This window comes from Felis catus, chromosome A3 (assembly GCF_018350175.1).
Source record: "Felis catus isolate Fca126 chromosome A3, F.catus_Fca126_mat1.0, whole genome shotgun sequence".
Lineage (NCBI taxonomy): Eukaryota > Metazoa > Chordata > Mammalia > Carnivora > Felidae > Felis > Felis catus.
The window spans coordinates 114,936,949-114,949,434 of NC_058370.1; the positions used below are offsets into that span (position 1 = coordinate 114,936,949).

The 12,486-nt window shown below is 44.3% G+C and overlaps 1 protein-coding gene across 3 annotated transcripts in view; it reads left to right on the plus strand.

The window, feature by feature from the left end:
* Window positions 1-12,486, plus strand: part of LOC109496736 (xanthine dehydrogenase/oxidase-like) — a 61,239-nt gene that overhangs the window by 26,637 nt on the left and 22,116 nt on the right. For all 3 annotated transcript variants that reach the window (XM_045054719.1, XM_045054720.1, XR_006595843.1), the window contains exons 15-18: window positions 141-315; window positions 2,030-2,113; window positions 3,566-3,735; window positions 11,767-11,890. In XM_045054719.1, the coding sequence (XP_044910654.1) occupies window positions 141-315; window positions 2,030-2,113; window positions 3,566-3,735; window positions 11,767-11,890 (553 nt within the window). The remainder of the gene's footprint in view (window positions 1-140; window positions 316-2,029; window positions 2,114-3,565; window positions 3,736-11,766; window positions 11,891-12,486) is intronic.

Consider the following 12,486-nt stretch of genomic DNA (forward strand, 5'->3'; position numbering starts at 1 on the left):
TACCTAAAGTTACACAAGTATAAGTATCCAAGCCAAATTTTGAACCAAGTTTCATATGACTACGCCCTGTGCCTACCACCCCACACAAGTGATTCTGATGGCTGAGTAGGAGCGCTCTCCCACCTTCTGCTCTCTGGCAGTTTCTGGAACGAGGAGCTGCTGCAGAACGTGTGTGCGGGCCTGGCGGAGGAGTTGTCCCTGGCCCCCGACGCCCCTGGCGGCATGGTGGAGTTTCGGCGTACCCTCACCCTCAGCTTCTTCTTCAAGTTCTACCTGACAGTGCTTCAGAAACTGGGCATACAGAACTCGAAAGATGTGAGTGTGGGGTGTGGGCAAGATACAGACTCTCTGCAGGACTTTTGTTTGGGAATTTAAGAAGCCAGTCTGAGGGAGGGGTACGGTGGACCAGGTGGTAAATTGGCTTCTCCCTTCTGACATCTAAGGACAGAGGAGGCTTTGCTCCAAGGACACACGGCCCAGGGAGCCACATGCAGATGGGAACCAACAGGATGGTTGAGAGGCAGAACACTGAACTGGGCGTCAACGACTAGGGTTCTGGTCCCGACTGAATCCTTACCTCACTTGAAACTTGAATAGGTCACAACTCTCTTTAAGTCTCAGTTGGGAAATCTGCTGATCTGGGTGGTAGACCAGATGATCCTTTTGACAGGCTAGCTGTTTCAACTGTGGTTTTGTAGTTAGAATGGAATGTGGAGTGAGATGAGAAGGTAGAGGGTGGAATGAGAATGTAACAGGTGCTGCTACAGTCAGGAGACGGTGGTCACTGAGAGGGTGTGCATTCTGGAACGGGTGTGGCTGAGTGGAAGCCCAGCTCCCCATATGGTTCAGTAAGCATTTACTTTGCACTGTCTATGCATAACATTGCACTTGGCACCAGGGGGAGCCTTGTGTGGGAGAGAACGTGATCAGTAAAGGCCAGCCTAGAGTGACAACTGAGCAGATGGCGTTGGGAGTGCAAAGGAGGGAAGCTTCCACAGATGTGGGGACCGCAGACAGAAATCCCTCTTTAAAAAGCATCCCTAATAGCTTTCTTCTTTTTCTTTTTAAAAAGCATTTATTTATTTATTTTGAGAGACAGAGAGAGAGAGTCCATGTGTGCACATGAGCGGGCAGGCGCAGAGAGAGAATCCCAAGTAGGCTCTGCGCTGACAGCACAGAGCCCAACGTGGGGCTCGACCTCAGAACTGTGAGATCATGACCTGAGCTGAAAGCAAGGGTCAGATGCTTAATTGACTGAGCCACCCAGGCACCTTGAGTTTTTTTCTGATTATAAGAGTAATACATTTCCTGTGGCAAACTTAAAAACACAGAAATATATTAAAAATTAAAATAGAAAATTAAAAAACATTTCAACTTTTTAAATAAGAAATTAAATACTTTTTTATTACTTTTCTTTTTAATTAAATATGCTTTTCTCTCAGATTCTAGAGGAAACCACTGCTACTAGTCTTGCTTTTTCCTCTGATCTTTTTCCTACATTCATTTGTCCATCTTCTGTCATTCTCTCTTTTCTCTTTCTCTTTCTAGCTCTCCATCCATCCCTCTCTCTATATACTTGTCATCTTCCTATCTTTTGATCTGGACACATCATTTTCTAAACAGATTTAGGGTCATGCTGCATATAGAGTTTTCCATTTCCCCTGATTCTGTTGAGATTGTATTGTGCGCATTTTCCATATCATTAAATATTTCCCATAGAAACGAGGAGGAAGAAGGTTTCCAGCAAGGCAAGGACAGAGAGAGAGCAGCGTGAATAAATGCAGGAGGGAGGGAAACCATTTGGTGTGTTGGAGGAAGCACAAACCATTCACATGCAGGCTGCAAGGGTGGTAAGGGGCCCGAGGCTGTTATAAAATGCTGGGCTCTCAGAGCCCACGTTCTGACGTTGAGAGGAGTGTACAATGAGGAGGTGAGGGGAACAGTTGTTACTGTTGCCACTTGGGGACAACCAAGGGTGGGATCAATGATAGAACTAGTCACGATCACTACTGTTAACTTACCTCCACAGAAGTGTGGCAAGCTGGACCCCACCCATGCCAGTGCCACCTTACTCTTTCAGAAAGACCCTCCAGCCAACGTCCAGCTCTTCCAAGTGAGTATACCTGATGTATGGCTGATCTCACAGGCCCTTGCAGGGCACATCAGATGATGCTGACCTTTGGTGAATGACTGGCTTTAGTCGTGTGTGGGTGCTCAAAGCTCCTACTGCTTTGCGTAAATATCAGGTGAAGAAAATGGGAATCGTATTAATGTCGATGAAGCTCTTTTCCTCGTTCCTTACCTAATTTTGTCTCTCTTGAGATTACTCTCATCTTCACCTGCTCCTTAAAGAATAAAAAAAAATGTCCCGATTTTGTCTTTTCTGGTGCCTCTGTGGGGCTGATGTGCAAAGCCAGGAGTTCTCCTGACCATAACAACAAAACAACAACTTTCTGTCAATGGCAATGTTTTGAGAAGCACTAGGTAAAGGGTCAACTTTTTCTGTAGACACTTTGGATTTTGTGGGCCCTATAGTTTCAGTTGATACTCCTCAACTGTGTCATTATAGCATAAAAGCAACCAGAGGTAATACATAAATGAATGTGTGTGGTATGTACCAATAAAACTTTATTTATAGAAGCAGGCAGTGGGCCAGATTTGGCCCGCAGGCCACAAATTGTGGAACCATGCAGTAGAGGCTAGTGATCCAGACTGTGAACTCTGGGCTCCACTGCCACGACTTGAATTCAAACTCTGCCAGTTTGTAACTGTGTGTAACCTTCGACAAGTCACTTCCTCTGTGTGGCTTTTGGGCAAGTTAATTATGCCCACCTGCAAGTGTCCCTAATGATGGCACCTGTTACCTAGGATGGTTCTGAGGATTAAATGTGTTAGTAAAAGTAAATAGCTTAGATTAGCTCCTGGCATATATTAAATACTCAGTGACATGTTAGCCATTATTATTATGTCTTTGAAAAACCACATACAACAGAATTTTGTTACAAATCCATTTTGGAACACTTTGGCAAGTACAGAAAGATATAAAGAAGAAAACAAAAATGACCCAAGATCCCACCTCCAAGAGAAAATCATGATATTTTTGTTGACTTCTTTCCATTTTTTCCTACGCATATATGGACATTGACATGCTATGTTTATAACATACATATTTTTCCTACAGAATTCAAATCATCATACACACACACAATGTTTTATGTCCTGTGTTTACATGTAATGTGAACATTCTTGCCTTCTAATTTAAAGTCTTCAAAAGTATGTCTTAATAGTTACATACCATTTGATTGGATGCACGTAGCACCAGCTTTTTACTCCACCCCCCATGAGTGCACATTGAGGTTCTTCTTTAGTTATTTATTTTTCTCCGCGTATGGGGACACTATGACCACCTCTGCTCTGCCTTTCTGTTCCTTTGCCCTGTGTCCCTCCTGCCTCCTCCGTCTTCACTCAGGTTTGCTTTGGCCTGAAGCTCCCTGCAGTTTCCCCAGGCCTGTAGGGAAACAGTGTCTTATGCAGCTCAGCTTGACTGATGACCATGTTGTTCCAGGAGGTGCCCAAGGGTCAGTGCGAGGAGGACATGGTGGGTCGGCCCCTGCCCCACCTGGCCGCGGCCATGCAAGCGTCTGGGGAGGCCGTGTATTGTGACGACATCCCTCGCTACGAGAATGAGCTGTCCCTCCGGTTGGTCACCAGCACCCGGGCCCACGCCAAGATCAAGTGAGTGGAGTAAATATCCTGAGGGAGGAGGGTGCTGGGAGGCTCCTCCAGGGCCTTCCAGTCTAGAGAGGGACTGGGAACTCACCTGAAAACCAGCCTGGAGAGGAGCGGGAGAGGTTAGGGACTCAGTGGTGCCTGGCAGGGTGAGGGGATGCTGTTGGAGGCATAGGCAGGGGCCAGAACAGGAGAGCCTCGGAATGCTGAACCGGGACATTGCACTTGAGCCAAAAAGCAGTGAGGAGCTTTTAACAGGAGCAGGTCAGCTCTGCACTTTGATATTGGGCTAAACTTCAATGCAGTATTTCAGGAGAACTGGAGTCAGCACTAAGGGGAAGAGCGTGGCCTTAGAGTCAGACCGACCCGGGATTGAGTCTCTGTTCCAGTGTTTACCAGCTGTGACTTGGCCTGGGATGCCTAAGCTCGCAGTTTCTCTATTCATAGCCGGGTGTTTTCATGATGATCAGTGACAGAGTCTGCAAAGGACCTAGCAGAGAAGAGCCACCCGTGCCTGTCTGTTGAATTTGGAAAGCCCAAATGACAAGCATCGCCACCTCTATAATAATACTAATACCCAACACTCACGTGGCACTTAATATTTGCTGCGGCCTTGAAAGCGTTTTACATACATTGGCACCTTTACTCCTCAAAACAACCCTACAGGCAGGTCCTGTTATGATCCCCATGTTCCAGACAAGGAAGCTGAGGCACAAGGGTGGTAAGTTACGTGCCCGAGGGCACAGAGTTGGTAAGCAGCCAAGCGGGAGTTTGAAGCCAGGCAGCATTAGCGGCCGAGCTGTGCTGCCTCTTGATGTTCAGGCCAGAGACTGCATTGATCTCCTGGTGGGCATCAGACACATATCCTGTTGAACAGAGCAGCTAGGAGAAACCCTCCCTTGGGCGCTGCCACTGCTTGGATTAGAGATCCTGTCTCCCCATCACTGGTTTTTCCCTCTGCCGCTCCTAGCTGCCTGGAGACAGGCTGCAGGAATGGTAACCTGGACACCGAGAAAACTTAACAGGTAAGTAAAGTCTTCCAGTTCTTTTTTTTTTTTTCAATATATGAAGTTTATTGTCAAATTTGTTTCCATACAATACCCAGTGCTCGTCCCAAAAGGTGCCCTCCTCAATACCCATCACCCACCCTCTGCTCCCTCTCACCTCCCATCAACACTCAGTTTGTTCTCAGTTTTTAAGAGTCTCTTATGCTTTGGCTGTCTCCCACTCTAACCTCTTTTTTTTTTCCTTCCCCTCCCCCATGGGTTTCTGCTAAGTTTCTCAGGATCCACATAAGGGTGAAAACATATGGTATCTGTCTTTCTCTGTATGGCTTATTTCACTTAGCATCACACTCTCCAGTTCCATCCATGTTGCTACAAAGGGCCATGTTTCATCTTTCTCATTGCCACGTAGTACTCCATTGTGGATAAAAACCACAATTTCTTTATTCATTCATCAGTTGATGGACATTTAGGTTCTTTCCATAATTTGGCTATGGCCAAATTATGGCTATGGCCATAATTTGTTGAGAGTGCCGCTATAAACATTGGGGTACAAGTGCCCCTATGCATCAGTACTCCTGTATCCCTTGGGTAAATTCCTAGCAGTGCTATTGCTGGGTCATAGGGTAGGTGTATTTTTAATTTTTTGAGGAACCTCCACACTGTTTTCCAGGGTGGTTGCACCAATTTGCATTCCCAGCAACAGTGCAAGAGGGTTCCCGTTTCTCCACATCCTCTCCAGCATCTATAGTCTCCTGATTTGTTCATTTTAGCCACTCTGACTGGCATGAGGTGATATCTGAGTGTGGTTTTGATTTGTATTTCCCTGATGAGGAGCGACGTTGAGCATCTTTTCATGTGCCTGTTGGCCATCCGGATGTCTTCTTTAGACAAGTGTCTATTCGTGCCTTCTGCCCATTTCTTCACTGGGTTATGTGTTTTTTGGGTGTGGAGTTTGGTGAGCTCTTTATAGATTTTGGATACTAGCCCTTTGTCCGATATGTCCTTTGCAAATATCTTTTCCCATTCCATTGGTTGCCTTTTAGTTTTGTTGGTTGTTTCCTTTGCTGTGCAGAAGCTTTTTATCTTAATAAGGTCCCAGTAGTTCATTTTTGCTTTTAATTCCCTTGCTTTTCGGGATGTGTCAAGTAAGAAATTGCTGTGGCTGAGGCCAGAGAGGTCTTTTTCTGTGTTCTCCTCTAGGGTTTTGATGGTTTCCTGTCTCACATTCAGGTCCTTTATCCATTTTGAGTTTATTTTTGTGAATGGTGTGAGAAAGTGGTCTAGTCTCAACCTTCTGCTTGTTGCTGTCCAGTTCTCCCAGCACCATTTGTTAAAGAGACTGTCTCTTTTCCATTGGATATTCTTTTCTGCTTTGTCAAAGATTAGTTGGCCATCTGTTTGTGGGTCTAGTTCTGGGGTTTCTATTCTATTCCATTGGCCTATGTGTCTGTTTTTGTGTGAATACCATGCTGTCTTGATGATTACAGCTTTGTAGTAGAGGCTAAAGTCTGGGATTGTGATGCCTCCTGCTTTGGTCTTCTTCTTCAAAATTACTTTGGCTATTCGGGGCCTTTTGTGGTTCCCTATGAATTTTAGGATTGCTTGTTGTAGCTTCTAGAAGAATGCTGGTGCAATTTTGATTGGGATTGCATTGAATGTGTAGATAGCTTTGGGTAGTATTGACATTTTGACAATATTTGTTCTTCCAATCCGTGAGCACGGAATATTTTTCCATTTCTTTATATCTTCTTCAATTTCTTTCATAAGCTTTCTATAGTTTTCAGCATACAGATCTTTTACATCTTTCGTTAGATTTATTCCTAGGTATTATGCTTCTTGGTGCAATTGTGAATGTGATCAGTTTTTTTGTCTTTCTGTTGCTTCATTATTAGTGTATAAGAATGCAACTGGTTTCTGTACGTTGATTTTGTATCCTGCAGTTTGCTAAATTCATGTATCAGTTCTAGCAGACTTCTGGTGGAGTCTATCAGATTTTCCATGTATAATATCATGTCATCTGCAAAAAGTGAAAGCTTAACTTCATCTTTGCCAATTTTGATGCCTTTGATTTCCTTTTGTTGTCTGATTGCTGATGCTAGAACTTCCAACACTAGGTTAAACAACAGCGGTGAGAGTGGACATCCCTGTCATGTTCCTGATCTCAGGGATAAAGCTCTCAGTTTTTCCCCATTGAGGATGATGTTAGCTGTGGGCTTTTCATAAATGGCTTTTATGATCTTTAGTACGTTCCTTCTTTCGCGAGGGTTTTTATTAAGAAACATTGCTGAATTTTGTCAAATGCCTTTTCTGCATCGATTGACAGGATCATATGGTTCTTATCTTTTCTTTTATTAATGTGATGTATCACATTGATTGATTTGCGAATGTTGAACCAGCCCTGCATCCCAGGGATGAATCCCACTTGATCATGGTGAATAACTCTTTTTATATGCTGTTGAATTCGATTTGCTAGTATCTTATTGAGAATTTTTGCATCCATATTCATCAGGGATATTGGCCTGTACTTCTCTTTTTTTACTGGATCTCTGTCTGGTTCAGGAATCAAAGTAATACTGGCTTCATAGAGTGAGTCTTCAAGTTTTCCTTCCCTTTCTATTTTTTGGAATAGCTTGAGAAGGATAGGTATTATCTCTGCTTTAAATGTCTGGTAGAACTCCCCTGGGAAGCCATCTGGTCCTGGACTCTTATTTGTTGGGAGATTTTTAATGACTGATTCAATTTCTTCCCTGTTATGGGTGTATTCAAGCTATCTATTTCCTCCTGATTGAGTTTTGGAAGCGTGTGGGTGTTTAGGAATTTGTCCATTTCTTCCAGGTTGTCCAATTTGTTGGCATATAATTTTTCATAGCATTCCCTGATAATTGCTTGTATCTCTGAGGGATTGGTTGTAATAATTCCATTTTCATTCATGATTTTATCTATTTGGGTCATCTCCCTTTTCTTTTTGAGAAGCATGGCTAGAGGTTTATCAATTTTGTTTATTTTTTCAAAAAACCAACTCTTGGTTTCATTGATCTGCTCTACAGTGTTTTTAGATTCTATATTGTTTATTTCTGCTCTGATCTTTATTATTTCTCTTCTTCTGCTGGGTTTAGGCTGTCTTTGCTGTTCTGCTTCTATTTCGATTAGGTGTGCTGTTAGATTTTGTATTTGGGATTTTTCTTGTTTCTTGAGATAGGCCTGGATTGCAATGTATTTTCCTCTCAGGACTGCCTTCACTGCATCCCAAAGCGTTTGGATTGTTGTATTTTCATTTTCATTTGTTTCCATATATTTTTTATAATTTCTTCTCTAATTGTCTGGTTGACCTATTCATTCTTGAGTAGGGTGTTCTTTAACCCCCATGCTTTTGGAGGTTTTCCAGACTTTTTCCTGTGGTTGATTTCAAGCTTCATAGCATTGTGGTCTGAAAGTATGCATGGTATGATCTCAATTCTTGTATACTTATGAAGGGCTGTTTTGTGACCCAGTATGTGATCTATCTTGGAGAATGTCCCATGTGCACTCAAGAAGAAAGTATATTCTCTTGCTGTGGGATGCAGAGTTCTAAATAGATCTGTCAATTCCATCTGATCTAATGTATCATTCAGGGCCCTTGTTTCTTTATTCACCATGTGTCTAGATGATCTATCCATTTCTGTAAGTGGATTGTTAAAGTTCCCCTCAGTTACCACATTCTTATGAATAAGTTTGCTTATGTTTGTGAGTAATTGTTTTATGTATTTGGGGGCCCCTGTATTCGGCGCATAAACATTTATAATTGTTAGCTCTTCCTGACGGATAGACCCTGTGATTTTTATATAATACCCTTCTTCATCTCTTGTTACAGCCTTTAATTTAAAGTCTAGTTTCTCTGATATAAGTATGGCTACTCCAGCTTTCTTTTGACTTCCAGTAGCATGATAAATAGTTTTCCATCCCCTCACTCTCAGTCGGAAGGTGTCCTCAGGTCTAGAATGAGTCTCTTATAGACAGCAAATAGATGGGTCTTGTTTCTTTATCCATTCTGATACCCTATGTCTTTTGGCTGGCGCATTGAGTCCATTTACATTCAGTGTTATTATAGAAAGATATGGGTTTAGAGTCATTGTGATGTCCGTAGGTTTCATGCTTGTAGCAATGTCTCTGGTACTTTGTCTCACAGGATCCCCCTTAGCATCTCTTGTAGGGCTGGTTTAGTGGTGACGAATTCCTTCAGTTTTTGTTTGTTTGGGAAGACCTTTATCTTTCCTTCTACTCTAAATGACAGACTTGCTGGACAAAGGATTCTCAGCTGCATATTTTTTCTGTTCATCACATTGAAGATCTCCTGCCATTCCTTTCTGGCCTGCCAAGTTTCAGTAGAGAGATCGGTCACGAGTCTTATAGGTCTCCCTTTATATGTTAGAGCATGTTTATCTCTAGCTGCTTTCAGAATTTTCTCTTTATCCTTGTATTTTGCCAGTTTCACTATATGTCGTGCAGAAGATCAATTCAAGTTACGTCTGAAGGGAGTTCTCTGTGCCTCTTGCATTTCAATGCCTTTTTCCTTCCCCAGATCAGGGAAGTTCTCAGCTATTATTTCTTCAATTACACCTTCAGCACCTTTCCCTCTCTCTTCCTCCTCTGGAATACCAGTTATGCGTATATTATTTCTCTTTAGTGCATCACTTAGTTCTCTAATTTCCCCCTCATACTCCTGGATTTTTTTATCTCTCTTTTTCTCAGCTTCTTCTTTTTCCATAATTTTATCTTCTAGTTCACCTATTCTCTCCTCTGCCTCTTCAATCCATGCCGTAGTTGTCTCCATTTTATTCTGCAGCTCATTGATAGCATTTTTTAGCTCCTCCTGGCTGTTCTTCAGTCCCTTGATCTCTGTAGCAAGAGGTTCTCTGCTGTCCTTTATACTGTTACAAGCCCAGCGATTAATTTTATGACTTTTATTCTAAATTCACTTTCTGTTATATTGTTTAAATCGTTTTTGATCAGTTCGTTAGCTGTTGTTCTTTCCTGGACGTTTTTCTGAGGGGAATTCTTCCGTTTGGTCATTTTGGATAGTCCCTGGAGTGGTGCAGGACTGCGGGGCACTTCCCCAGTGCTGTCTTGAATAACTTGTGTTGGTGGGCGGGGCCGCAGACCTGATGTCTGCCCCCAGCCCACCACTGGGGCCACTGTCAGACTGGTGTGTGCCTTCTCCTCCCCTCTCCTATGGGCGGGATTCACTTGGGGTGGCGTGGCCCATCTGGGCTACTTGCACACTGCCAGGCTTATGGTGCTGGGGATCTGGCATATTAGCTGGGGTGGATTGGCAAGGTGCACAGGGGCAGGAGGGACAGGCTCAGGCTTGCTTTTCCTTGGAGTTCCACTTCGGGAGGGGCCCTGTGGTACCGGGAGGGAGTCAGAGCCACCAGAGGGATGGATCTGCAGAAGCACAGATATGGGGGTTTGTGCGGTGAAAGCAAGTTCCCTGGCAGGAACTGGTTCCCTTTGGGATTTTGGCTTGGGGATGGGCGAGGGAGATGGCGTTGGCGAGCGCCTTTGTTCCCCGCCAAGCTGAGCTCTGTCGTCCGTGGCTCAACAACTCTCCCTCCCGTTGTCCTCCAGCCCTCCCGTTCTCTGAGCAGAGCTGTTAGCTTATAATCTTACAGATGTCAAGTCCTGCTTGCTGTCTGAACACACTCCGTCCAGCCCCTCTACTTTTGCAAGCCAGACTCGGGGGCTCTGCTTGGCTGGCGGGCCGCCCCTCTGACCCTGCTCCCTCCCACCAGTCCGTGGAGCGCACACCGCCTCTCTGCCCTTCCTACCCTCTTCCGTGGGCCTCTCGTCTGCACTTGGCTCCGGAGACTCCATTCTGCTAGTCTTCTGGAGGTTCTGCGTTATTGAGGCAGGTGTAGGTGGAATCTAAGTGATCAGCAGGACGTGTGGTGATCCCAGCGTCCGTCCTCTTACGCCACCATCTTCCCAAAGTCTTCGAGTTCTCTGAAAAAAAACTGTTTCAGATGATGTGGTTGCCATCTCTAGGGTAAATTCATTTGCTTTATCCTTGTCTTGAGCCCACACTGACCACACTGGCCACGATCCACATTGTCTACTTTCTTTGTTCCATCTGAGCAATGTGTGAATGGATGGAAGAGGGTGGGGGGCTCTGTAGTAACAGCAATGACCTGGGCTTTCCCGGCTGCGTGCACTTGGAAAGAAGCGAGGACCTGGCTTTGGCTCTTCATAACCTAACCTCAGTCCTAATCCCACCTACGTTGCTCTCTGGCTGGGTGACTTTGGAAAAGCTACTCAATTTCCCTGAGCCTGAGTTGCCCCAAATGTAGAAGGAGGATAATGATGATGATGTTCCGGGCTCTGGTGGGTTTGCCTGTTGGAAGTTGCTTGGCTCTTCAGTGTGGTTTCCATACCTTTCTGTGAGGTGCCTCTGCTCTATCTCCCCTTGGGGGCCCAGGCCAGAGTGAGCAGAACATAGCTGAGACTGTTATTAGTGAAACACTCTCCAGGTGTTCTCCCTCTTGGGCCTGATGATGGCCGGGCTGCCCTGCTCTTCTGGGATAGCTTCATGAAGGTGGGGAGACAAATTTGGCTGTGTGACGATGTTCAGGGACATTCGATCAGTGGTGCAGCAAGGGCCCAAAAGTGCTGATTCTGTGTGGGTATTAGCTGTGATGTGAGTGTGAGCTGGAGCTCTCAAGAGTAAATGCTACTCACTGTGATGTGGTTCCATAGTAGAAGGTCCATGGGGGTGGGCCTGTCCTGTTCATTTTTCTGTTCTCCGCAGCGCTCAGCATGGTGGCCTTCACAGGGTACGTATTTCATGAGCGTTTGCAGAATAGGATAGGGTAGGATAGCCTATGGAATGTAGGATAGGATAGAATATAGAATGCAGATAGGATAGCATAGACAAGGGATGGAGAAGGAAGGAATTTGAGTGGAGGAAAAATCAACATGAGGACAGTGGTATCCAGTTGGTGGTGGGTCTTCTGCTTCCGTTTCCCGCCTGGGCCCCTCACTGTGCTCATTCTTGCAGGTCCATAGATACTTCAGAAGCTCAGAAGGTACCAGGGTTTGTCTGCTTTATCTCTGCTGATGATGTTCCTGGGAGTAATATAACTGGAATTGGTAATGATGAAATGGTGTTTGCAAAGGATAAGGTATGTGTTGGATTTTGTTTTTAGATATGAAGTTAGTGGAATGGGCACTTGAGTTTTAGTTTGTGCTCATTCCTCCAAATCCCTAATCTTCAAAAGATTACACATTGGTACATACTGTGGCCTTCATCGTGCAGGGCGATCAGTACAGGGATGGAATCGGTCTGGTGGCACTTTTAACTTTCACTTAGTGTTTACTTGTTTATTTCATTGTTGGCGGCTTGTTGCACATGTTAGGGTGACTCCAGGCCAAACTGGTATTAAAACAAGATTGGTGATTATTTTTTAAACTGACAGTTAGGTTCTTCAGGAGATAAATAACTCCTTTGTGAAAAGAAAATAAAAATATGGTAAACAAACTACCAGAATCAAAATCACAATACTGTCACTATGTGTATTGAAAATTCACTTATACGAAAATTCATCTATTGCTGTCAAGCATATATGGAGTTTTGACACACACAGGCACACACACACATTTCGAAACTTTCAGGGTGGAAGTCACTTGACAATTTCGATTCAGTTCAAATGCAAATTGGAGATGAGTTGGCATTGCCTAAGGGCATATTCACTTTGTTATTAATGTACAAGAGAAAGAG